This window comes from Oryza glaberrima, chromosome 6 (assembly GCF_000147395.1).
Source record: "Oryza glaberrima chromosome 6, OglaRS2, whole genome shotgun sequence".
NCBI classification, from domain to species: Eukaryota; Viridiplantae; Streptophyta; class Magnoliopsida; order Poales; family Poaceae; genus Oryza; species Oryza glaberrima.
Window position 1 is genome coordinate 7,231,051 of NC_068331.1, and position 26,571 is coordinate 7,257,621.

Genomic DNA, 26,571 nt, shown 5'->3' on the forward strand with positions numbered 1-26,571 from the left:
TCAAGTGCATCTCAAGATCTAATTTTATGGTGTAAACAAAAGCTCCGGGACATCGGTCAATTCACGCTCCGGGACATCGGTCAATTCATTGTTTCGACAAGAACCTGAATACAACATCAAAGTTCAGACATTTTCATGTGTTCAATTTATACGATCAGTTGCATTCACCTTAAAAGTTATTGGGGGGTGTTCTGCACTTGCAAGCTACCAAGGCCTTTCCTCACCCTTTTTTGTACGTCTCTCTTGTGGAGATGCCACCATATGACAACATCCACAAATGCCCATCCATCGTCTCTCCCTGAGAAGAAAAAGAGAAGGCATTTTTATTCCATAAAAAGGGTCAGGATGGAGAGAGAGAGCTTAGTCACTGGGTGTTGTTTGTGGTGGATTCCACTTCCTAGTCAGTGGCTGTAGATCGAAACTCTGAATCTCGAGAGAGAGCTGATGGCTTTTGCATTGGCTTGCATCTCCCCCCAGTGCGCGCTGTGTAATGATGCATGCTCAAAGCTACCTGAAGCCATCTCGGTTCATCGCCATCGGTGGAGAAGACGACGACGACGACCTCTCTAGTCTATAAGTAGGTAAAGAGGAAGAAGAAAAAGCCAAAGTCGAGCCGCCACAAATTGTGATTCTCTGATCCGTCATGTCGGGGAAGAAGCCACCGCCGCCGGTGACAGCGACGGCGCCGCAGACGGCGAGGCTGAGCAGGCCATGCGTGATGATCATAGGTAATAATAATGCAAGCGATCGAGCTCGATGTTTCATGGTGATCCATGGTGAGGCTGAGCTCGTGTATGGTGGTGCAGTGGTGGCGAGCGTGGAGAGGTTCGCGTACAAGGGGGTGGCGTCGAACCTGGTGACGTACCTGACGGAGGTGGTGGAGATGAGCACGTCGGCGGCGGCGAAGAGCGTCAGCGCGTGGAGCGGGGTGACGTCCATGCTGCCGCTCCTCACCGCCGTCCTCGCCGACTCCTACTGGGACCGCTACTCCACCATCACCGCCTCCTCCCTCCTCTATGTCGTCGTAAGCTATTCCGATAATCTTTCTCTTCTTCTCCTCATCCTTTGTTTGAATTTTTTTTTATATAATGGAAATGGTTTACGTCTCCGGTCTCTACGGATAGGCGCACAGCCAATTAATTTCAATCTCTTCTTCTCATCCTCCATTTGACTTTTTTAATAAGGGAAATGGTTTACATCTTCGGTATCTACGGACAGGCACACAGCCAATAAGTTTCAATCTCATCTTCTTCTCGTCCCTTGTCCAGTTTGCTGTATTGGTCATGTGTTCTTGACTTAAATTCTTGTGTTGTTTGATTTTAGCCTATTTTGGGGTTGTTTTATAATAGTCAGAGACTTTGGTTGGATTAGGAAATATGAATCAATCTGTCCATTTCTGCACCTTGTAGTTGTAGTCAGGAAACCTTATTTTGTACAAATTATTGGAGTAAGAGCCAATTAGGACGAGATGGAGGAGGTTGCACCAATGTGGGGTACAATAATTGATTCATTTTTAGTTACTGCTTACTAGTAGCATGGAACAAAATTGCTTCAGGACAGGAGCTATTTTGCAAATGCAGACAGTTGCTGTAGCTTCTGATGATCCAGGACAGAGACATCACAATTAAAGAACAATTCAGTAGTAACTCAGTAGTAGTAACGTGTAACAACCAACACTATGACATATACTCAGTAAAAAGAATCAGCCATTCAATTACAAAACATATCCTGGTAATAAACACTTGAAGAAAGAAAACAACTTAGTGACTTTTACTGTAGTAACTCATCTTACTGATACTGTATTACTGTTCAATCACCAGGGGCTAATAGGCCTAACTTTATGGGCACTGCTACACACACGGATGACATGCTCCACGCTCTTCTTCCCGCTCTACCTCATCTCCATCGGCCAAGGCGGCTACAACCCTTCGCTGCAAGCCTTCGGCGCCGACCAGCTCGACATCGGCGACGACGACGACGGCGGCGACAATGGCGCAACACCAGCAACAGAAGAGCAGAGGAGCAAGGTGAAGAGCCTCTTCTTCCAGTGGTGGTACTTCGGCATCTGCAGCGGCAGCCTGCTGGGGAACACGACAATGTCGTACGTCCAGGACACCGTCGGCTGGGGCCTCGGCTTCGCCGTCCCGGCCGCCGTCATGGCCGTCTCAGTCGCCGCCTTCTTCTGCTGCACCCCCCTCTACAAGCAGAGGCAACCCAGAGCTGTTCATCGCAAGCCCTGTCGTGACAGCGTCCTCAAAGCCCTGAAATCGCTTCTCGCAAGTGTCACTGGCGCCAGAAAGATCACCCTGCCATCCAGAGACGGCGACGATGACACTGACATCGTATCTGAGCTAGAGTAAGATTTTTGTTCTGTTTCGATAAACTTTAAAATCACCTGAATTCTGATTTTGCTTAGAGAGCAATTTTACAGTCCTTGAGGAGATATTATGGATTTGATACCTCATAGTACCTAGATAATAAGAGGTATCAAATTTGCAAAAGAAAAAATGGTACTTTATGGTCCCTGCTGAAGGACTGTAAAATTGCTCTTATTTGGAACATTTACTTGGAATTTGGTTGTAGAATTATGGATGAGAGATGTGAAATTTTGAAATGCAGGTTGCAGAAATCACCTGAATTCTGATATTATTCGGAACAAGTACTAGGAATTTGGTTGTAGAATTGTGGATGAGAGGCGAATTTTTGAAATGCAGGTTGCAGGAGAAGCCACTGAAGCTGGCTGATCAGAAGCAGGAGGCGGCCATGGGAGAGGCTGCAGCACCAAGTGTAGCCAAGATCATAGTGAGGCTGCTCCCAATCTGGACGATGCTGCTCATGTTCGCCGTCATCTTCCAGCAGCCGATGACGTTCTTCACCAAGCAGGGGATGCTGATGGACCACCGCGTCGGCGCCGTGTTCGTGATCCCCCCGGCGATGCTGCAGAGCTCCATCACCGTCTCCATCATCCTCCTCATGCCGCTCTACGACACGGTGGTGGTGCCGCTCGCCGGCCTCGTCGCCGGCCACGGCAAGGGGATCACGGTGCTCCAGCGGATCGGCGTCGGGATGGTGCTCTCCATCGTCGCCATGGCGGTCGCCGCGCTCGTCGAGGCGCGCCGCCTCCGCGCCGCCGCGTCGTCCTCGTCCGGCGGCCGCCTGAGCATATTCTGGCTCCTCCCGCAGTACGTGCTCCTCGGCGTCTCCGACGTGTTCACGGTGGTGGGCATGCAGGAGTTCTTCTACACCCAGGTCCCCAGCGCCATGAGGACCGTCGGCATCGCGCTCTACCTCAGCGTCTTCGGCGTCGGCAGCTTCGTCGGCGCGTTCCTCATCACCGCGCTCGAGATGGCGACGGCGGGCGGCGGCGGCGGGCACGATCACGGGTGGTTCTCCGATGATCCCCGGGAGGCGCGGCTGGACAAGTACTACTGGTTCTTGGCGCTCCTCAGCTGCGTCAGCTTCGTCGTCTTCACACACTTGTGCAAGTACTACTAGCATTCATCTCATCACGTAGAGATCAGATTTTATTTAGCATTCGTTGGAACTTGGAAGTTGGGGCCTTTGTTACTGTGTTTTTGTGTGTGTAAATTACACGCTTTTCATGGTGAGCTTCACTTAGGTGTACTGTTCATGTTTTCAGAATGATCAAGAATGCGTGTAGTTCAGGAGGTTCACATCCTCTATCACTATAACACTAACAGACCAATATACCAGCGACTGTTAATAATATTATAGTAGAGAATCCTGGCATGTAGTTAAGGTGTGCTCTGCTCAGCACAACATGACGGTCTGGCGGAAGCAGTTCTAAAATACATATTGCATGAAGATGTTCAATAAAGATAATATAACATGTTTATCTACCTATGATTAGAAGAAGAGAGTGCGTTGTCAAAGACAAAAAACTTATGTTAACAAATGGTGTTATATTCCCTCGAGAGTTTAGAATCCACTCCTTATTTATGAGGATCGTTGGTGCCATGGTATATGCGAGATTGAGGTAAAAAAAACAAGAGAGACGAATTTTCATACAGGTTTAGGCTCTTAACTGACAGGTAATAGCTCTACTCTTGTTGACCGAAGCCGATGTTACCTTTATATATCAGTATCACACAAGTACAATTAATTTTTGGGATGATCCAATCTAGTCTTCGTCGGGCGTTGTCTTAGTGGTATGGAGCTCTCACATATGATACACCTAGCGTAGTCAACTTCCTTGAATATGAACTCAATACATGTATCCAAGATGAAGACTGTTGCCTCGGTTTAGTTAAAGACTTAAAAGACTTGTGCATTTGAGGGCCTAGGCTTGTTTGAATATCATGGCACACAAGAACTTCTCAGATAGTACCTCTTATCTGAGAACAGAGCAGCGGTTTTATCACTATATATCAAAACATAACAGTAAATCTATCAATATAAAAATATATAACTTTATAAAATAAGAGTGGTAGTTAACTAATAAACTATGTTAAAAAAGATTAATATATAAGAAGATGTACCGGCACACAAGGGCGAAGCTGGGATCTAGGTTTTTTTTTGGAGGAGGGGGATGGGGAGCTACAAGGCAAATGGACAAATCCCATAACAATCAATGCCTACATTGTCTATTTGTTTAGATTAGGGATTACTGATTGTCAGATTTGTAAAATAAATGAGAAAACTAAAGGTCAAGCATTTATGATATTTTGTTGTATTGAGGGAGAATGGAGAGAGAAGTCACCTCTAGACTCTAGCCGATGATGTGTCCGATCTAACGTGCTTGATGGTGAGAAAAACGCTATCGCCGATCGAAGGGTGGAGTCATGTAGATGCTCCCCACTTGTAGCGTGTGTTGTCGCCGATGGTTACTGCTAGCTACTATGTGATGCGAAGCTGAAGCGATGGGACGATCTATCAGACAATGCTTAACGAAGAAGGTGAGGTGTCAGCTACGTTGCCTCTATCTGATATCTCTCGTGTGTGGACATTGGACAGTTGGGCATGTTCTATTTCCCAATAGGCTTGATGGTTGTATACACCATGGAGAGAGAAGGGTGGGGGGAGGAGGTTCTTGGCCAAATCGGATGGGAGGGTGTTGGCCCACCCCACTCTCCCTTAGCTTGGCAACTTTAGCTCAGGTTGAGGAGAGAGGCACATCCATGCCCGCGTCCTGCATGACATGCACAGCCCGTAGTTTACCATCTCACCACAACATTGCACTATACGAGGTGAGGCAGGTAGCATAGTCACAAAGATGAGACGTAGGAAGATTAATAGATTGCGAGACGATGATCAATATCTCAAATCTTGAATGGATGTGGGGTGGCGCGGTCGTAGATGGGTTCATCCATCCTATTGGTAACCATATGTGGAATCAAGAAATTGTATGAACAGAATACGTAGTGTGAATCAACCGATTTCATCAACATTGATCGACTAATTCTGTAAAGAGAACTATGAGTAAAATAGTGGTAGAGAAGAGCAGTAGGGATTGTCTGTAGTACTGTACCTGTAGTAGCTGCTGCTGACATGTGGGATGAGGTCCACCAATAAGCCGCTGCTAGTGCAGGTGCGGTACTGAAGAGGATCGTGTACAGAGAGAAGAGCTATCGGTGCTTGCATTGGGTTTTTGTCTACTCTAGTATAATAAATACTCCCTCCGTATTGATAAAGGAAGTCGTTTAGGACAACGACACGGTCTCCAAAATACAATTTTGACTTCTTGTTTCTATAAAAATATTTATTGAAAAGTGATATGTGTATACTTTTATAAAAGTATTTTTCAAGATAAATCTATTCATATAATTTTTATATTTTTAAACTTAAAAACTCGGGAGTTTATTCATGATTTATATTTCTAAGATTTAACTTAAACAATGTCCTAAACGACCTTCTTTACAAGTACGGACGGAGCAGCCGAGAGTAAAAAAAACAATTTTCAGCTAAAAAGAACAGCACTGATGCGCACGCTGGCTGGACGCACGTGACCGGCCGCAGCTTCCTTCCTTCGCTGCCACGCACGAACCCCTCCCTCCGATCTGCAGGCTGAGAAGAAAAGCAGACAAAAAATTCACAACATTCCAAATCTCCATCACTAAACTATAGTACTACTAATAAACCTGCCTTAATCACAACCCCGCATCTCAAATCAAGCGCCGCACGCCGATCAAACCACACCCCGCCGCATCGTCGCCTCTCCGCGAATCCACCCACCCACCCACTCGAGATCCAAATCCGGCGCCTGGAGGGATATGCCCGACTCCTCCTCGTCGTCGGCGGCGGCGGCGCTGCCGCTGCTCCCGTCGTCGCATGCGGCGGCGGGGGTGGGAGCGGGAGCGGCGGCGGCCACCTCCGTGCTGCGGGGGAGGCGGCGGCGGAGGGGGCTGCGGCGCCCGCGGGGGCTGCTGGGGTGGGGCGCGCTGGTGGCCTTCTTCTTCGTCATGAACTGGTGGATGTTCTCCCGCCTCCAGGACCCCGCCGCGCGCCCGCACTTCCGCCTCCGCCGCCGCCACTCGCCCGCCGCCAACGCGTCGCTGTCCACTCTGGTAAGGGCGTCGCTTCCCTTTTAGCGGTAGTGGTAGTCTAGTGGGAGTGGAAGCGTGACGGCTCGGTAGCTTAGCAATTTCAGCTGCTCAGATTAACTAAGGTCGTGTGCGGGTGTGGAATTTCGCAATGTAGCTTGCCTTGTGGAGCTATTTCAGGTGTATGAGGTACCAAAAAATCGTGAAAAATAGATATAGTGCTAGTGCCCTATATGTGTATCAAGCTACATAAACATAGTAATTCAAAGTTAACATTGCTTGATTGTTCGCCTTTTTGTGAAGAGCATGAACATATAAGTTGATATAAGTTGATAGATATAGTGTGAATTGAAGTGGCATGATTTTTGCTGTTTTGGAACGGTGACATGATTTTCGCTGTTCAAATATCTGAAGGAAGAAGTCAGTGGTGCTGGAAAGGGGAAGAGACCTCATCAGGTCATGCTCACTCGGCTACTTGCTTTAGCTGCCCATGCATTGGCAGAGGTAACATCATAAATGTGCAGCTAAATTTTTGCTGCATTTCAAAATTGGTTCACATATTCACTGAATTATGATGATTGTAATGGATGATGCTAATCGCCTAGGCAGAGACGAGGCCAGAACCCCAGGATTTGTGGAAAGAGCCAATAAATGCTACTATGTGGCGACCTTGTTCTGACAAAAGGACTTGGGAGCCATCAGGTAATACAGTTTATGTTGCTTGGTTCTATTGTTATAGTTTACTCTCATGCTAATGTTGATATTTTGTTTCTACACTTTTTGATTCACTTCTTTGTTATTCTGACTTGCCTCCTTTTTGTAAATTGAAGAGGGGACCAATGGATACATCATGATTAGTGCAAATGGTGGAATAAACCAGCAAAGGGTGGCGGTAAGTAGTCCCTTGATGGAAAGAATAATTATATCATATGTTTAAATTTTAACAAAAGAAGGTTATTTATTACCTGTGTCATCATTTATTTTAAGCAATCACACGTTCAGTGCAATTCTCTTCCACAAAAATCATGAAGTATGACTTGTTCAGAAACTGTACAGTAATATTCAGAACTGAGCTTGTACAGAATTTATAAAAGAATTGGCATATAGCGCCAAAGCAACTTGCCAAGAAATTCAATAACTTTATTGGAAAAAATGGCATAAATCAATTCAAGATTTTTTAATGAGTAAATATTTGATAGTAAATGCAAGCTTAGAGTAATTGATTTTCATTGTAGTGCTAAAATTAGCAGAATTTTTTTTGTGTAATTTTAAATACCTCTCAATTTTGTTGGCTTGATTGGTTGATTTGAACAGTCTTGAACGAAACTACAATCCAGTTTTTGGATTTTCTGTGAACTATTATGTATTCTTATTTAATTAGTCTCATTTCCATTTTATCTAACAACAGATCTGTAATGCTGTTACAATATCTCGATTGCTCAATGCAACTCTTGTCATTCCCAAATTCTTGTACAGTAATGTTTGGCTGGACAAAAGGTACATTTCATTATTTATCTGCCTAACAACTTTATCTCATTTCTTATGCTCTGGTAGCTTGTACCCATGATTGAATAATTTGACAAATTGAATTCTATTCCTTAGCCAGTTTGGCGATATATATCAGGAGGATTATTTTATCAATTATTTGAAATCTGATATTCGGATTGTGAAGGAGCTTCCTGTGGAGCTGCAATCATTAGACTTGGAGGCGATTGGTAGCCTTGTAAGTTATTTTAGTTTAGTGAAAAGCTCTAGAATGGTAGAGCTATGATTTTGACCCTCATTATTTATTATCTAACTCGTATTATTCTGTAGGTTAATGATACCGATGTTATGAAAGAGGCAAAGCCAAGCTTATATGTAAAAAAGATACTACCAATTTTATTGAAGAATAGAGTTGTCCACTTAGTAGGATTTGGTAACCGTTTGTCTTTTGATCCAATACCTTTTGAACTTCAGGTATTACTATTTTTTGATTGCTATCGTTTTAGCTGCAAAGCCATCTGAATATCAAATTCTGTTAGTTCCATTTGATTTCTTTTTTCACTCTAGGTTGCACAATACTTTTACACAGCAGTGGAATTCGACAGTACATATAATTGACCTTTTTCATAGCTTCCAAGTCATATATGGGAGTGTTTTGGCCCTGTACTGTTCCTAGTTTTTGTTAAAGATTTTTATGACACCGCATAAACATAATTATCTGACATGTTTACAAGATGAAAAAATAAGCTAGGATTTATTAGTTAATTTTCCAAGCTGTGTATTTTCTATTGTTTACATATCAAGTTAGCAGCATCATTGAAGTACATATAACACGCAAGAATAGGACTTTGGAACTTCAAAGTTAATTGCATGCTCTGACTGTATATGTTCATCTACTTTTCTACAGAGACTGCGTTGCAGATGTAATTTTCATGCTCTTCATTTCGTACACAAAATACAAGAAACTGGTGCATTACTTGTAGAGAGGTTGCATGGTCATAGACCCCATCCATCACCTTTGGAGGATAATCTTTTAGGCCATTTTGCTAGCAAATCTGTTCTCAAGGGGAACAAGAATGAAACATCGAAATATCTAGCAGTTCATCTCAGGTTCGAGATCGATATGGTTGCATATTCTATGTGTTACTTTGGTGGTGGAAAAGATGAGGAAGAGGAATTAGAGATGTATCGTCAAATTCACTTTCCAGCCTTGACAGAACTAAGGAAGACGACAAAGTATGTATGCCGTTTAATTATTCTGTTTACTATTTTGCTGCCTTGCATACAGATGAATGTAAAAATTATCTCTTCCTCTCCAACTTTGAAAAATCTTTCATGCCAAACCAGGTTACTTTTATTAAATAGGAAAATTATCCTTTACCTCTGATTTTGAATCTTGATTCCCTTTGCCATTTCAAATTGTATTTCTGCCACACAGATATCTTACTGATATGTTGGTCCTAACCCTATTGAGTGGCAAAAAGTATATGGTGTTCAATTCCAGCTTATTAATCTATTGCTTGCCCTTTCAAACAGTATCTATATCTGAAAGTCTCACTATTATGTTAGGTTGCCCTCAGCTGCTTTCTTGCGATCTGAAGGAAAATGCCCCCTTGCACCTGAAGAGGCTGTGCTTATGCTTGCTGCTATTGGTTTCAAGCACAGCACAAATGTATACATTGCAGGTGCTGAAATTTATGGTGGGAGACATAGGATGGCAGCCATAAGCCGTCTATACCCTGCTTTAGTATCTAAAGAAACTCTTTTGTCTTCCTCGGAACTTGAACCATTCAGAAACTTTTCATCCCAGGTAATATTTTTTAAGATATATCGTTTGGCCCCTTGCATGTAATATACGTATAAAAGATGCATAGAGACATAGACGGCATTGATACAACCATACATGAATATAAGCTATAATTAAGTGAAAGAAGTGCTTGGTTGACTCATAAGGCCCGGGTATGTAAAAATCAGAAAAAAATAGAAAATTCAGGCAGCTTGTTAGTTTGTTAATAGATCAAATCTATGCAGTCAAATAACAGAAGAACATTTGAGAACTGACGTTGTGAACAAAGAACTTATGAGAACAATAGAATGTCCATGTGCAATGCTTACTAGGAAATACTCATATCCCCCAAAAAGGTGATTCAGGTAATAAAATCCAAATACAAGAATTGAAACTGGACATAACAGGAATACAACAATTTCAGAATTTACCCGAGTACTCCCTCCACCCCAAAAAAAAACCAACCTAGGCACGGATGGGACATTACATAGTACAACGAATCTGGACATGCTCATGTCCAGATTCGTTGTACTATGTAATGTCCAGATTCGTTGTACTATGTAATGTCCCATCCATGTCTAGGTTGGCTTTTTTTTGGGACGGAGGGAGTATCTCTTAAATCTGGTTACAGTTGATAATTTTTTGTGCTCTCATACCATTTGCAGTTAGCAGCCTTGGACTTTATTGCATGTGCAGCTGCCGATGCCTTTGCCATGACTGACCCAGGTAGCCAGTTCTCTTCCCTTGTCCAAGGATATCGCATGTACTATGGTGGTGGGGACCTTCCTACAATTAGACCAAACAAGCGCCGGCTAGCCAGCATACTTCTGAAGAATGCCACAATGGAGTGGAATGAATTTGAAACTAGAGCAAGAAAACTCATACAGCAAACTAAGCAAGTCCATGAGAGACCAGTTGCAAGGAGTATATTCAGACATCCTCGATGTCTTGATTGTATGTGCAGAACAGAGAACTGAGATATTTAGGAACTGTCTTGTGCCTATAGCAATTTTAGAAGACAATGTTTGGTGCTTTGGCAGACAGATGGGTTTGTTCCTCTTTTCCCTAAAGTACCATTTGGAATCAAATTGCAAAGGGGGTGATTGGCTCTCACTGCTAGCAGAAACAGTTGCACTTTCTGATGATGGCTCTAGCACAGTTTAATATGATCAACTAGCATTTCCTGGCTTCCTGATCAGACAAATTTGTTTTGGATTTCAATACCATGGCACTTTCTTATCTCCTATGTGATGGTACCAAGGTAAGTGTGCATCCAAGCTGCAGTGCTGCCAGATTTTTTGATACAGCTAAATTGAACAATGCGGTTACTGGGAGTACATCATCAGCATCTGTCACAAAAAGAAACAATTTCATTTTACCGAGCAATGTTAGCAGCACCATTCTAGTTTTGAAGGCTGTCTTGTTTGTATCATTTGACAACTCAGGATGCAGGTTTTTGGCAAATTGAGTATGTGATCTTCAATATGGTTTCTTTCAGTCATTTGATGAGTCAAGTGGCAAAAGATTGAGTAGTCTTGTATTATACGAGCCGTACATAACATTGTTGTAACTTGTAAGTTTATACAAATTGAGGAAGTTAAAATGAACAGCAAGAGGAACACTTATCTTGTTCTTTATATGTTGTATTTATCCATGAGACCATTGGGAAACATCCATTTGTAGCATTATGTTTTTGGCATGGTGCCCGTATCAGGAAGATTCCTGTCTCTGTGTTAAAAATTTCTGTAAACAGTGCATGGCAAAATTGCTCTAATGAGTAAACTTCAGAAGTAAGAATCAACTGACAGTGTTGACAAAACAAATTGTTCACTATCAGGGCTATTTTGTATTGCATATGCCCTTGTTCTTCTCTTGTTACTTGTAAAGGGGGTAGCAAATTCCCATTTGCAGCAAGTGGTATATAGATCAGACTAGCAGGAGTGTTTATGCATGCCAGTAGTTTTAGTACAAGCAATTGTCACTTCAGAAGTTGGTCGCTCTGATCCTCCTGTTGAGATTTTGTAATGCAGCTGTAGTTGACTGATATGGCAGGACTTGTTGACCAAGGCAGAGAATTTGCCACTGCTTTTTGCTATACCTTGTACAAGGGTGTTTAGATTTAAGCAACTTCCTTCCCAAGAATTTGTTCTTACTTTTGACTTTAGGATCAGGAACCATTTTGGGAACGGGGACACACAAAAAGATGGAAATCTCAACATCTCAGCGTCTAGTAGTAAAAAAATACAGCACATACTATATGTATATTTGGTGACGCCCTCTGCAGCTCTGCTGATTATTGATTATAAGACTGTCAAATATTAGATTACTTAATGTCATATATACCATTTTATATTCCATTTATAGAATGGATTTAATAAAATACATAAATCTGTTATAGATAACAAAATAAACAGAAAAACCACTATACAAGGTTTACATCTGAATCCTCTCAAAAAAAAAAAAGGTTTACATCTGAATAACATGAAACTTCATATGGCTGTTTACAACACTGTCCATGCCTTGTGGAGATTTGGGTTTAGTCATATTATTCACATTTAAGACTAATAAACTGAGGTTTAAATTTATATTTGAACTAAAAATTTTAAAAATTCTCAAATTTCCTTCGGTGAAAAAAAAATCTCAAATCGACAAATTTCATGAGAATTTGGAAGCTTGAGCTCTCGAAAACAACTCTACTGTAGATGGATTTTTGTAATGCAAACTCCTAGTATTATGGGTATGGATTTGCATGTAGCTATGCAGCCATCCACGTCACTCCTTGCGTACGGACGACACACCTACAAAAGAGAACCCCGTCCCGAGTCTCAAACCTCCCTGCACACCACCTGTTCGATCAATTGCGCCGCCGCCGCCGCCGCCGCCTATGAGCTTCCTAGCCGGCCGCCTCGCCGCCAAGGAGGGCGCCTACTTCCTCCAGGAGTCCAAGCACGCCGCCGGCCGCCTCGCGGAGAAGCTCCCCGCCTCCGCCCCCGCCCCCGCCCCCGCCCCCGGGTCGACGTCGCCGTCGCCCGACGTGCTCCCGGAGATCCTCCGCCACGCCGTGCCCATCAAGGCGACGCCGCCTCCGGGTGAGCCCTCGCTCTCCGCGTCCTCCCGCTGGGCCGTCCCGCGGGGCGGCGCCGAGGCTGCCGGCTTGTCCCCCGACGCGCTCAACCCGCTCCGCTCCTACGTCTCTCTCCCTCAGGCGACCTTCGGCCCCAAAAGGTAGTAGTAATATTTTTACCCGATTGGTTCTTCTGCTCTAATTATGCTGTTCCTTTAGTTTTGAATTCTTGAGGCCTTTTTGTGTATGTCCATGCGCTTAATTGGATCAATCTGTATCTGATCATGATCGTTCATACACGAGAAAAGCAAATTGTGCGTGCGTGCGTGCATATGCCTACTTGCGATTTTTTTTAGTGAATTCAATGTGCGTCTTTTGATCGACAAAGTAAATTTTTTTAGTGTATGTCGATGCGCTTAATTGGATTAATCTGTATGTGATCATGATCATTCATACACGAGAAGCAAATTGCCGCGTGCGTGCGTGCATATGCCTATTGGCGATTTTTTTTAGTGAATTCAATGTGCGCCTTTTGATCGACAAAGTATTTTTTTTTAGTGTATGTCGATGCGCTTAATTGGATTAATCTGTATCTGATCATGATCATTCATACACGAGAAGCAAATTGCCGTGTGCGTGCATATGCTGATATGATTGGTTTTTTTAGTGAATTCAATGTGCTCTTTTGATCGAGGAAGTAATTTTTTAGTAGGTCTGAACCAGGAAAAGTTAGGAGCTTTTATGCTTGGAGGTAGATGAAAACATTTCTGTAGTGTGGTTTTTTTGCCAATTTATGCTTTGAGCTATGTATGATTTTCGGCGGGGCTAGTTCATAATGCAGAACCGGATCAATTGATTTTTTGACATGTTTTCTCAACTTGATTAGCTGATTAATCGATTAAACATATTTTTGAAAATTTTTTTTCTTGTGAGAATAACAGTATGTTTAAACCGATAGAACACTTCCCAAAATATGCTACTCCCTCCGTTTCATAATGTAAGACTTTCTAGCATTATCCACATTCATATAGATGTTAATGAATCTAGACACACATATGTTTAGATTCATTAACATATATATGAATGTGGGCAATGCTAGAATGACTTACATTATAAAACGGAAGAAATACACAATTGCTAGAAAAAATGCTTGATACAAAATGTATTGCTATAATTTGAGTTCCTCTTTTAGTTAGATCTTAATTTGAAATTAGTATTTTAACTAACGTACTTTTATTAGCAGTTCTTTCGACAAATTGGGAAAAAAAGGCAGACATGATCCCAGAAGTAAGTTTTATCCCCAGAGGTCACCACATACAGACATCCCTCTGACAGAATGCCTTTTTCTTTTCTTCAAACTTGCTATAGAATGCAGACCCACCATGTCTGTATACTGGACAACTGTCACCGTATAGATGCTTAATCAAGATATCTACTTTGCATAGAGCATTTCATAGAGAGTCATCCATGTTGCCTCCACTTCCATCTCTCCATGGGAAAATACATAGCTGATTCAAAATAGGAGGGAAACAAAACAGTATCCCAGATCATGGCCTGACCACGCTGCACGCTCTGGCATCGCTTCTACCCCACTCTTGCTGGCTCAACACCAAGTGATCAAAGGCATAGATCATCTTGCTACATCTCATTTGCCTGTACAGTCCTCATGTTTTTTGCTCTGCATATGTGGAGAAGCATTCATTTAAGTTCAGTTAAGGATGATATTGATTACATGGACATAATGTACTACATGTATGTCTGTAAGTGAACTATAAACTTCTATCAGCCTAATAATTCATTATAATTTGGTGATGTAGCAAACCTGATCTTCTCACCACAGCTTCAGGACTTGTAAAAGAAAAATATTCATATGATGTTTGTAGCGTCTAACACTTTCCTGTTTATAATTGCTACCTGAGCGTCTATGCTCTCAGGCTCCTAGAAATTAATTCATGTATTGTTAAGCATATACAGCAAAGCTGAACTTGGTTATGTATTTTCTTTTCACTGTTCTTAAGTGGTTTTTGTTTGCAGATGGCAGCTTCCAAATGAGCAGCCAAACTACTCTGCCTCAACGGCCAATGAGCGACGGCGTGATAGGCACCCACCTCCCATGGACCCTGAAAAGTTGAAGGCTGTAATCGCTGGATACTCGCAGAGTATACTTTCTTGCTAAAAAACATTGAGTTATAATGTGTTTTCGGTTTTGTTCTAATTATTAGATTTTTACAGTTGGAAAGGCATTTATTGCTGCAACTATATTGGTGTTTGGAGGATCAACGGCTGTCCTATTATACACAGCAGATAAGCTGCAGTTGCATTCAGTAAGTCAACGAACTGGCTTTAAGCAAACAATTAATTGGAATAAATTAATTCAAATTGTAAATTGGAATATTAAGGCTAGAGCATGCGTGCATGTTTACCATCTATCTTTTTTGTACTTCATGATTGATGTTAAATTTATAGCTGTATACTGCAGTTATATTTGTCATTATTCATATAATAATTGCTATGCTCCTAGTGCCCTTATTTTTTCTCTGCCATATGCTTGAGTGATTAAAACTTTTTACATCCAAGGTAGATATAGGGGTGACCTTAAAGATAAAAAATAGGTTCTTCAGTTCAATGAAGATGGCAATTAACTTTCCTTTGTGATGTTGGTGTAGATGATAATTTACACTCCAATACGTACACCAACCGCACATACTAAATTATGTTCTTCTACTAACATTATGCATTGACATATCTTTTTAGGTAGATGATGTCAGAACTAAAGGAAGAGATGCTGTGCAACCACGAGCCGACATGATCAAAGAACAAATAGCTCCATTGAGAAGCTGGGTAAGAGAAATTCTGTGCTTTTCTTTTCTTCCTACATACTTACTCTTCTATCTATCTCTCAGTGTACTTTTGGCCTTCTTAACTCTTTTAGTTTTGTTGTCCCACACATTCTGAAACTAGGCTGAAGAGATGTCCCGAAAATGGCATTTCGAAGGAGATAAAGATGCCAAGGAGAAGTCCATTATCAGAGAGCTTTCAAGAGCACTCGGCTCTAGGACGCCGCCAACTTGATCAAACATCTTCCGCTGATAGTTGATGTTACCAAGTTTACCATCGAGTCCATCGCTTGTACGTTGTGTATATTATGTTTGTTATAAGCCTATAAGTAATGTAAAGTTCGATCAAATAAGAGAGTTTGTTACTACCCCTTCTGATCTGCGTAAAAGACCAGATCGAAAAGGCGGACTCTTGGATAAAAACATTGTGATTGTTAACGGTGTTAGGTAAAATATAAAGAGAAGGTAGTGCGAGTAAAGCATTTTCTTAGAGAATGTGAAACAACTTAATTAGAGCATCCCAGCAGCTCATCTATATTTGATCCTCCAAATACCCATATGGATTATCATCCAAAAAAGATTCCTCATCCATATCTCGTTCCACTGCAACAGATCATCTATATCCTATTATCCATATCCCATCATCCTATATTTTAGTAATATCTTCTAACTAACTTTATATTTGTATTTGAAGAGATATATTTTGAATGACTTAATTTTAATGGTGTTATTTATCACGATAATATTTTGAATGAGTAAATTTTAACGGATATATTTTTAATGGGTAATTTTTAATTGATATATATTTAAAATGAGTGAAGCATTTTTTATGTGCTTAATGAATATAAAAGCAATGCAAGTAAACTATTTCTCTATTAGTACTACTTCTACTCAACTACAACTTCACTACTCAACTATTTCTCTACTAGAGTACTACTTCTCTACAGTGAGGGCACATCTGGGCGAGCTGAGGGGCGGCGGTGGATGACCGGCGAGGGCGCATCTGGGCAGGGAGGAAGCACGCGGCGGCCGGGGAGGAGGCGGGCGGCCTAGGGGTGGAGGAGGCAGGCGGGACCGACGAGGGCGACGACGGAAGGCGGCGGCGGCGAGCCGCGCCAGGCGGCCCGAGCGGCGACGACGCCGGCTGCGGATCGAGGGCGGCGCAGGCTGCGGAGGAGAGGTCGCGGAACTCCGGATGGAGGCGGGAGCACGGTCGTTGTGATATGGTGTGAGGAGAGAGACACGCTATATTTGCCCTTTCTCTCCTGTTTTGGCGCATGCTCTACTTTTGGATGACTGGATGGCGCATCTGCTGGAGGTGATTTTTTGGCTCCTATGCGCCAAATTAAGGATGGAGGACCAGATAGAGGAGCTGCTGGGGATGCTCTTACCCCTGCTAAAGTGATGCAAGCAAATTAGCTTTCCTCTTCATCAGTTTGAGTAGCAACTTTTTTCTTGAACTCTCCAATAGATGAGGAAATTTCCCTTTGAACAGAAGTAATTAATCTGATTAGGAAGTATTCAACGTAATGCTAAGTGTAGAGAAAAATCATTTAGGTTCCAACACTAAAGGTTCGATCACAATGTACACACATGGAGAAGATATAAACTGAAAACCTGAAATCTACCCAACCCAGCCATAGGTAAACTCAGTCCATATACACAAAACTCCCCAAGCATGAGGCCCAACCAATCACTGGTGGTTCAAGACAATCTGAAACACATAATGGTAGCAACTCAGTATTTCTATCCATTCTAGACCATGCACAATTAGGGCATGAACACTCCATGTCTGCAAGAAAACGAATCAAATAGGGCATGAAAAATTGAACCCAAACTATCTATACTAAAAAAAACGTAGTGGTGATCTTGAACCCTGACACACCAGACGCATCAGACAAACACGCGTAATCACAGCCATTGGATCGCCGTATCCAACGGCCTAGACCACCCATCGTGCACAACACGTCAATTTCCTCCCCATCGCGCATCGCGCTCGGTCTCCTCCCATCGCACGGGCGGTTTCATCTCGCCGCCGCCGCCGCCGACTCCTCCTGCTCCGTACTCCTCCCTGTCAGCATCAGCGCTATTGTCGACGTCACCGACTGCCCTAGACGTCGTCGTCGACTCCCCATCAGCCCACTCCCCTGCGCCGCCCTCCTCACATCAGCCTCCGCACCGTCATCGGCGTCGCCGGCCGCTCTAGGTTGCCATCGCCGTCGTGCCTGCCGCCGCCGCATGCTAAAGGGGTAAGATTGCTCGAAAGATCCTCCCACGACATCCAATGGTCTGCGCTCCTCTGCGTTTGTTCCTCTGCATCTATTCCTCCACAAGACCACAACGCCCCGCGCTCCTCTCGCTCGCCCGCTCTCTCCCGTCACAGCCCCGTTGCTGAAAATGGATTGCAGAGTTTTTAAATCGGAAATGCTAAACTTCTGTTGACAGAAAATACAACCTCAAATCTTGCAAATTTTGGATCATTGAATGTGCTTCACGATTCGTGCTCTTCTTCTCCAACTCTGGCGACCACCTCTTCTTCTCCGGCGCCAACGAACCCAAACTCCGGCAGAGGGCCGATGAATTAGGGTCCCGGGGTGGGGTGGGGGTGGTAGGGGGGAGGGGAGGGGGAAGAGGGGGAAGTTCGCCGGCTTTAGAGGGATAGCCGTGGGAGGCGGCAGCTCGGCGGATTGGGTGGGCGGCGAGGAGGCGGCGACGGCGCCGAAGCCGCGGGGTCGGGAGCGGGCGATAGGCTGGTGTAGGCGGCGGGGGCAAAGCGGAAAGAGTGGTAGGAGGAGATGGCCGATGGTGGCGCCCCGCCGCCAGCGACGGGGAAGACGACAGACAGCTCGCCGCCGCTGGCTTGAGGAAAAGGAGAGGAGAGGGAGGGGGAGGGGGCCAGCCGGGGAGGGGGGGCTCGCCGGCACCGTTGACACCTTTCAGCCAGCTGGCGAGGCCGGGCGGCGGCGGCGGTGGCGGAGGTAGGGGGGAGCGCTGAGGAGCGGTGGCGTGAGGAATCGGGAGAGGATAGAGGATTTTTAGGGTTTGGTTGCCTGCACAAATCTTAAAGCAATCGGGTGGTCCAAAATTTGCAAGATTTGTAAGGGGGTTTTTGTCAAATGATCTATAGACAGTCCCTTTTTAAATTGTCATGGATGCTCATGTCTGAGTTTAAGTCGTGTCGTATCGGGTAACTACCTTTATCCCGTGGAATGTCATTTGGCATGGCCATACTGGTGGGTGGTATAAAAATCACAAATGTCTAAAATTTGGAATGGTCTCTGAGGCTGAATGATTTGTCAAAAGGTTATGGTCAGGTGACAAAATTCTTTGGCACGTGCGATTGGGAATCGCCTATTGAAACGAAGCCCATATGGCACCCGAATTGTTTGTTACCTAGAATTGGTGCTTGCATTGCAATTATCACATGAAACATGACTTTGATTTTCTCAATCTTCGATAGCCACGTCAAAAAGATTTGTATTCTATTGTTAATCGATCTTTTTTTTTACGCAGGTATGCGTTCCTTTACCATGTACAGGTAATTCGCTTTCCTGTTAGCAGCTACAACTTTGGTTGTCCTAATGTCCTCTTTAATAACAATACTCTTCCACACAAATTGGTTCTTCATTTAGAAGGTTGTTGAACGGGTAAAATCCATGTAAATTCGTGAGAGTAATAATGTTACTCATGTTGCCAGCTGAGCACTCTGCCATATAAATTAAATTTGGTACTGCTCCATCTACTCCCATGGTAAGTAGTGAGAACCTGTTGCTGAATTTTTTTTGAACGACTTGCACGAGACAGTGCGAAGTTCTATTGATAGAGCAGGAAAAAATTACAAGATTACAACCCTGGAGGATCGTAACCAGGAAAAGGGAAAAAAAATATACCACCACCCACACACCGACAACGCTAACACACAAGCCCGGGAGAAGGCTAGCACCAGACCGGCCGCCGCTAGACCAACAAAGGAACACAGACGAGATCGCCCCACCTAGGGTATGCCAAAATGACGTCTTCAAGAAGAGAAGCGACGGAAAACCGCCGCCGCCGTCCGTTGGGGCTCAAAAGAGCCAAGAGCGGGCTTTCGCCCGGCAACCACCCTTGAGGGGTGAGACAGCACGACAACGCTCTCAGGAGGGGGAATGACCATCGTTGTCGGTCCGGCCAAGGCCGGGCTGGGTTTTCACCTGCCGCTCACCACTTGCAAATCCACGGCTGACGCACCGATGCTCCACCACCACTCAACCTCTGCCGACATGTGGGACCCTGCACCAGCGCCCCCCGCCGGCCAACCTTCGTGCGCCGAAGACCGCGCCACACCCACCGACAGCTCCACCTTGCACCGAGGTCACCTCCTCCACCGCCAGCCGCGCCTTTCGCGCCAAGCCAGCCTCCTCCATCGGACGCGCCTCTCGCGCCAATCCGGCCTCCTTCCATCGGCCGCGCCTCTCGTGCTAAGCCGGCTTCCATTTCCGCCGCCCGCGCCTCTCGCGCTGAGCTAGCCTCCGCTGCGCCTAGCTGTGCCAAGCCAGTCTCTGACCCCTCCTCCAAATCATGTCGCGCCGGCCAGACGCAGCCGTCTGCCACACCCTCGGCTAGCCGTCCGAGGCCGCCATGCCTCGTCCCACCGCAGTCACGGTCACCGCCACCACAGCCGCTGCTGCCGAACGGCCAGCCACCTCACCATCGCCATCCTCACCTCGCACCCGACTCCTTCCCCGCCTCCACTTGCTGTCTCCGGCGACCGTCTGCACGACGTCGCCAGCCACAGTCGCATCCACCGACATCGTTGTCGCCTCCTCAGTCATGGCCACTGCAAGCCAGTCGCCGTCACTGCTGTCGTTGTCACCAGTCACCAATGCCAGCCGCCGCCTTCGCAAATCGTCGCCACCGCCAATGCAGCCGCTGCCTCGTCGCCCTCCGCCGCCAAAGCAGCCAGCAACCGCCCCGACGCCGCCGCCATGCCCTCCGCCGCCGTCACCAGCCGACACCGCCAGCTGCCACGACCACCACCGCCGGCCACCCTCCAGATTCGGCCGAGGTGGCGCGGATCTGGGGGACACCGCCACCGTCGCCGCCAAGCACCTCGCCGCCACGGCCATCACTAGGCGCCGCCGTCGCCTCCTTCACTCCCCACCGGCACGGATCTGGCCTCCACGGCCACCGCTTATAGCAGGGCTCCACGACCGCCACCAGCCGCCACGACCGCCACCAGCGAGGACGTGGGGCTCTCCCCACACCAGATCCGCCCGCGGGGGGGGGGGGGGGGGAGGGGGGGGAGGGGCCGGATTCGCCTCCGGCGCGCCTGGATCCGGCCCGCCATCGCCAGCCTCACCACCACCTCCATCCCCAGAGCGCCATATCCATCCCCACCGCCGACGGTCCTCAACATCCGACATAGCTCGCCATCACCGTCGCCGTCGCCACCTCCGCCACCGTCGCCTTCCTCACCACCAGCCGCCACCCCGCCAGATCTGGCCGGAGCGGCGCGGATCTAGCGGGCACCGCCGTCGCCGCCTCAGTCGCCGAGGCGGCACTTCACTTGGGTCTCACCAGTGCCCCGCTGCGCTTCTCGAGTGAAGAGAGGAGGCCCCGCCACCATCGTCCTTGCCGCCGCGCGGCTTTGCTGGTGGCTGCTCGGGCGGCGGCCAGGTGGAGGGGAGGAGGAGGCGGGGCTGTCGGTGCATGGTGTCGCCTGGGGAGAGGGACGCGGGCGGAAATCCTGTGTTAGAGTCTCAATACAAAAAAATAAACAAGCTTGCTGAAATTTTTAAGATCCCCTGCTCATTTTATTGTTGCAAGAATGGGAGAAGAAGGATGATCGGTTAATGTCTGGCTTAGTTTTTTTAACTAAGAGATTCAACAACAGTCTTAGCTTATTTTTGGATCACAGTAAGTCATATTCCTAACATCTATCACAATCATTTTGAATACGGTATTATGGTACTATAATAACAATGTTTACAATGTTTGCATTGTTACAGGTTAGCTGAAACTCTGGTAATGAACATGAAGGTTTAGAGAAAAAATGTACTCTTTTAAGGCAGGTAGAGCAATAAATAAAGCATTGTTTTCAGAAAAAAAGAATTACAACCAAAATTCAGCATATTTGGTACAGAACACATGGCTCCTTTGGATCGGATTCACTACAGGTTCCTTTAGCGCAGGTGTGGATTCAGCAAGACAACATTTGAAATTTTGTAGTACTATTTTTTTATAGATGATGGAAACGAATTGATCAAACATGTTTGGTTATAGGTGATGATTAATCTCTTCCACAGTTTAATTTGCTGCATTGATTATTTAGTTGATATTTTGTTACGGAGCTTTGTCATATCCCTATACGGACAAATGGAAGAGGGCTAGGAGCTGCAGACATATATGGCAGCACAAACATTATTCTAAGACAAATTTACTAGAAGACATCGTGACTTTGTTATTTTAGCTGTAGCACACGATAAAAGTTGATCTTTGAGAAAATACAGTCGCAAAATGTGGATATTGGCTGCTAGACACCACAGCCATTAAAATATTTATTTTCAGCTGAACAGTGGAGGAAAATACGTGGAAGGTCCAAAGTACCCCTGGCCTCACCGGTTAGATTTTTCTTCTTCCTCCCTTTCCTCCCCTTTTCTTGTGCAGCGTCGACACTAGACACAGAGGAGTCTTCTTTAGCCTGAAAAAAATCCATCAAAAATAAATTAAGAAAAGGGTTTTGTAACTACAAAGATTTTTCTCCTAGTCTTGTTTAAGCCTAAGCAAAACACGAGGGTAGAAGGCCTAGCAACGGATTGAATCCTAATCTTGCCGAGCTAGCCACATCGTCACGTACGTTGCCCCCTCAAATCAACAGAGAAGAAAACCCAGTTGCCGTCCACGTACGCCATACTGTCCGTCCTCCTCTTCTGCCTCATTAATTGCCGTTGTTCTCGTCGCGCAACCGCGCGGATCTACCCAGCGGGTGGCCGCGCCGTGCCGCTGCACTGTGCCAAGCGGTACTAGTCGCGCTCAGCGCCCCTCGCCTCGATCATCCGATATGATGCATGTTCACGCCTGCTGTGTCCATATCGCTGCAGTTATGAAAGAGTGATGAAAGGGGACAAAGAAGAACAATCTGACCGGTAGGGCCAGGGTTACTTCGGACATTCCATGTATTTCCCTTCACTATTCAACTGCAAATAAATATTTTAATGGTCGTGGTGACTAGCAGCAAATTAAATATCCACATTTTGAGAGGGTATTCCCCAAAGATCAACTTTTACTGTGTCCTACATCTAAAACCACAAAGTCACGATGTTCTTAGCAAAATTTGCCTTATTCTAAGCATAATAACAGGAAAATGGTTCGAATGGACATAATGCTTGTGGCCAGCGGTATCTCAATCGTGACTAGCAACAGTCAGCGATTATTGGAAGGGTCTAGCTACCATGATTATTTACTGAATACCATATTTTTCTTCACCGTTGTATCGCACGGACACTCAAACTAGTTCTCCAAGAAAATGCTTTACTAGCACTACCTTCTCTTTATATTTTACCTAACACCGTTAACAATCACAATGTTTTTATCTAAGAGTCCGCCTTGTAGAAAACCATGCTAATCCATTTTTTAGTTTTCTAATTAATACTTAATTAATCGTGCATGAATCCATCAATGCGAGAGGTTTGGTGCCCATCACTCGCCCAAGAACACAGCCTAAGCGGGGTGGCGTGGGTTGGCCTGCCGGGCGAGCCATTGTGACGTGCAACAGCAGTCTGCAATTATTGGTCATTTCCATTAGCAGTTCGTACGTCGTGGCCAAAGGTTGCCTGGTAGTGCTTGCTAGCTACGGCGACGTTTTCAATTTCTTTTTCTAATTTGGAGGAGGCTATGGCGACGTTTTTAGCCCGTTGTCAATCTGATTGAGGTCGTCCTGCCACCTGCACCAGACAACACTAGTCTATCTGATGCTAACATTGCGGCATGGGCGGCAAGGCAGCGACGGCGTTTCCCGATGTGATCCTCTGCTGCAGCGACGGGAATTCATTTGGTAGTACGGCCGTGTTTAGTTGCAAAATTTTTCTTCAAACTTTTAACTTTTCCATTACATCAAAACTTTTCTACCCACACAAACTTTCAATTTTTTCGTCACATCGTTCCAATTTCAACCAAATTTTCAATTGTGGTGTTGAATTAAACACAGCCACACTACTATCATGGTGCTACAGTGCAGCCTCGTAAGGATATACTCCCTCCGTCCCATAATACATGTGATTTTGGATAGATGTGATATATCCTAACCTGTCGATTCATTGTACTAGGATATGCCATATCTATCTAAAATTCCTTACAAGCCTAATTGACATTGGATTCTAATTAATATATACTCTCTCCAACCTTATATCACTACCAACGGAAAAAACATATAACCAACGCATATAAAAAAATATACTTTGTCATTTGTTAGATAGTGCAAACCTGAAAACTATCTAATATAAAAAGAACTAGAAAGAGTCACGCGCTACGCTGAGTGCGTGGGAATAAATGTTTGAAGCCATGATATCATAATCAAAACAACAACGTATATATATAGTTGCAACTTTTAAGCATTATATCTACACATTATATAAAAGCATTATGTGAGAAGCATACCTACATATGAATACACATTTTGAATATATATCACCAATATTTAAATGCAAATATAATCTGTTTGCTCAGACAATTGTCTGTACAAACATGCACATTTACATAAAAGTAGCAATCAGAGGACAATGGTGCTTACATAATGTTGGGGTATAGATTATAGAAGAAACAATGTCAACGGCAATCATTAGGTGATTAGAGAATTACAATATTTTTTCATAGATATCTTCATCATAAACTAATTCAATCTTTTCACATATATAGCACTGCACCGCAAAGAAAATTTTAGTGCTTAGCTCAATAAAAACAACACCACATCACATAATGTACTTGCAACAATTTAGTACATGAAGTGGTACCTCCTTGCCACTGAATACTATGAATACTAAGGTAACTCTTACATAATCATGTTTAAGCGCATGTTTGGATGTCATCCATATATTGCTACCTGATGAGTATATATGACAGGTAGGAGAAAACACTCGTCAAAAAAACCATATTGAAATATCTATTTCTTCCAAGAAGGGGCAAACATAAACATTTAATCAATTAAACAAAAAATAATAATGACATCATATCTTAAAGTCAGCTTATAATGAAAACTCTGTAGGCATATTTGCAAAGAAAACAATCAATCCTGAAGGATGGGTCATTAGAAAATTCCAAAACCAAACAGAGCTGGAAAGAGAAAAAACAGGAATAACGCTTGTACAGAAGAAAAATAACATTCCAGTGCGTCCCTGTTGGAACATATGGCATGTCTTTATCTAAATTGTTAGCTTGTTATATATAGAGTCTGAACTGATTTAGAAATTTAGTAATTGTGGTTTAGTAAATTTCTTACCAATATTGAGATCTTCAATGGAGAGATTTTTTTCGCTAGTTGTGCAACATAATTTGTGATTTGTCTTGACTTATAGACCCAACATTGACCCATTTTAGTCGTTATAATATGATTCGTAGAATAATGGAGTCTCCACATATGAGGCTAACATACTTACACCATGAAATCATATCATTACCATAAAATCAGCACAATCATCAGTCTAGTCCTAACGACCCTTTCGTCTGTCTTAGAAAATGAATTGCATAATCCAAATTTAGTGGTAATACGCCAAGTTGTCAGGTCTACAGATAATTTTTCATGATGTATGCAGCACTATTGCCAATATAAGATTGTAGAAAAAGGATATCATCAATGCATATGTATTTCCGCTATGTACAAATATAGAGCATAACAAATTAACAAATAAAATATGATTTGTTGCATAGGGAAGGAAATTGAGGCAAAACCTACTCATAGCATAAACATAATATGCTGTCATGAAACTACAACTAAAAAATCCGATAAGAATTCTTAAGACCATATATATCATCCAGAGAAGACAATAAGAAAATATCCATACCTCCAAACAGAAGCATATAAAGGTGGCTGCAGGAAAATACCATTGCTAAAAGCACATGGTGGCTGCAGGAAAACTCGCCGACTTGTTCACCAAATATTACTCCCTGGTAAACAATGAAGGAATAGTGTACTACAGAATTCACTATTAACATCTAAAGGAAAAGGGCAGCGAAGCAGAACATTAAAACTTGTACTCTCCAACTAACTTTGTATATTCTGAAGTATATATCTTGGGAAAGAAAACCACAACTGCCATGTACTACCATGCCATATACTTCATATCTACATTCTTGAATCAGTGTAACCGAGAATAATAAAAATAAGATTTTTTTTGAAGCATATTTCCTGTAGACCAAATTTGTTAAGATTACATAAACAATTGGCACATACATGTACCAATGTTGGATTTCATTATGAAGCTAAGTCCATGTGCAAATCTTTAACCTGTACATCTCTGATAAATGACATAGATGTGTCATCTTTAATATTATATCATTATTAGTGAGAAGTTATATACGCACAAGTTAACAGAAATAAAAAAATAGGACACTATAATTAACAAAGTTGCAGGAACGATGTATTTTGAGAATAAATTTAGATTTGCTTCTAAGAATTTTACCAAACATCTAGAAGGTATCTGTTAATAAAGAAAAAAAATTTACTGGTGTAACCCCAATTATTTCTTCTTCTCCTTACCCCAAGACAGCAAAACCAACAGGAGCCAATTAGCCAAAGATAAATTGAACAGGAGAAAATTAGGCAACCTAACTAGACGTCGATGGTGTTTTGGACGATGATGACGGAGGAACAGTAACCCAACACAACGCAAGGCCGTCAGGCTACAATGGTAATACATCAATGCCGGC

At 44.0% G+C, this 26,571-nt stretch overlaps 4 protein-coding genes across 6 annotated transcripts; 3 read left to right on the plus strand and 1 right to left on the minus strand.

Annotated features, from left to right (window-relative positions):
• The first annotated feature begins 302 nt into the window (after positions 1-302).
• On the plus strand, positions 303-3,727 carry LOC127775672 (protein NRT1/ PTR FAMILY 5.8-like). The gene is made up of 4 exons (XM_052301952.1): positions 303-728; positions 807-1,024; positions 1,821-2,356; positions 2,715-3,727. Exons 1-4 carry the CDS (start codon positions 644-646, stop codon positions 3,493-3,495), a joined length of 1,620 nt encoding a protein of 539 aa, XP_052157912.1. The 5' UTR covers positions 303-643; the 3' UTR covers positions 3,496-3,727.
• Positions 3,728-6,024: 2,297 nt separating this feature from the next.
• On the plus strand, positions 6,025-12,024 carry LOC127777251 (O-fucosyltransferase 15-like). Of its 2 annotated transcripts, none has more exons than XM_052303818.1 (10): positions 6,025-6,524; positions 6,915-7,004; positions 7,106-7,202; positions 7,331-7,392; positions 7,909-7,997; positions 8,103-8,223; positions 8,316-8,459; positions 8,893-9,221; positions 9,555-9,795; positions 10,437-12,024. In XM_052303818.1, the coding sequence occupies exons 1-10, from the start codon at positions 6,231-6,233 to the stop codon at positions 10,746-10,748; spliced, it is 1,779 nt and encodes a 592-aa protein (XP_052159778.1). In that variant the 5' UTR covers positions 6,025-6,230; the 3' UTR covers positions 10,749-12,024. The 2 variants fall into 2 exon arrangements, with proteins under 2 accessions (XP_052159778.1, XP_052159779.1); XM_052303819.1 differs by having other exon boundaries at positions 6,394-6,524; positions 6,919-7,004; positions 10,437-12,020.
• Positions 12,025-12,585: 561 nt separating this feature from the next.
• On the plus strand, positions 12,586-16,195 carry LOC127775952 (uncharacterized). 2 transcript variants are annotated; one of them, XM_052302271.1, is made up of 5 exons: positions 12,586-12,996; positions 14,870-14,994; positions 15,068-15,159; positions 15,590-15,676; positions 15,768-16,195. In XM_052302271.1, the coding sequence occupies exons 1-5, from the start codon at positions 12,656-12,658 to the stop codon at positions 15,930-15,932; spliced, it is 810 nt and encodes a 269-aa protein (XP_052158231.1). In that variant the 5' UTR covers positions 12,586-12,655; the 3' UTR covers positions 15,933-16,195. The 2 variants fall into 2 exon arrangements, with proteins under 2 accessions (XP_052158231.1, XP_052158232.1); XM_052302272.1 differs by having other exon boundaries at positions 12,594-12,996; positions 15,797-16,195.
• A 4,075-nt stretch (positions 16,196-20,270) lies between these two features.
• LOC127775988 (uncharacterized) lies at positions 20,271-20,777 on the minus strand. Its single transcript, XM_052302301.1, has one exon. The coding sequence runs from the start codon at positions 20,775-20,777 to the stop codon at positions 20,271-20,273; it is 507 nt and encodes a 168-aa protein (XP_052158261.1).
• Between the last annotated feature and the right edge of the window lie 5,794 nt (positions 20,778-26,571).

What these genes read in the sequence shown, in the direction of transcription:
- LOC127775672 (XM_052301952.1), top strand. Translation starts at nt 644, where the DNA reads ATGTCGGGGAAGAAGCCACCGCCGCCGGTGACAGCGACGGCGCCGCAG. An exon ending in GCCATGCGTGATGATCATAG is followed by an intron (nt 729 to 806) that starts GTAATAATAATG and finishes ATGGTGGTGCAG; the next exon opens with TGGTGGCGAGCGTGGAGAGG. An exon ending in GACATCGTATCTGAGCTAGA is followed by an intron (nt 2,357 to 2,714) that starts GTAAGATTTTTG and finishes TTTGAAATGCAG; the next exon opens with GTTGCAGGAGAAGCCACTGA.
- LOC127777251 (XM_052303818.1), top strand. Translation starts at nt 6,231, where the DNA reads ATGCCCGACTCCTCCTCGTCGTCGGCGGCGGCGGCGCTGCCGCTGCTC. An exon ending in TAAACCAGCAAAGGGTGGCG is followed by an intron (nt 7,393 to 7,908) that starts GTAAGTAGTCCC and finishes ATCTAACAACAG; the next exon opens with ATCTGTAATGCTGTTACAAT. An exon ending in TCAGAAACTTTTCATCCCAG is followed by an intron (nt 9,796 to 10,436) that starts GTAATATTTTTT and finishes TACCATTTGCAG; the next exon opens with TTAGCAGCCTTGGACTTTAT.
- LOC127775952 (XM_052302271.1), top strand. Translation starts at nt 12,656, where the DNA reads ATGAGCTTCCTAGCCGGCCGCCTCGCCGCCAAGGAGGGCGCCTACTTC. An exon ending in AATCGCTGGATACTCGCAGA is followed by an intron (nt 14,995 to 15,067) that starts GTATACTTTCTT and finishes AGATTTTTACAG; the next exon opens with TTGGAAAGGCATTTATTGCT. An exon ending in ATAAGCTGCAGTTGCATTCA is followed by an intron (nt 15,160 to 15,589) that starts GTAAGTCAACGA and finishes ATATCTTTTTAG; the next exon opens with GTAGATGATGTCAGAACTAA.
- LOC127775988 (XM_052302301.1), bottom strand. Translation starts at nt 20,777, where the DNA reads ATGGCCGTGGCGGCGAGGTGCTTGGCGGCGACGGTGGCGGTGTCCCCC.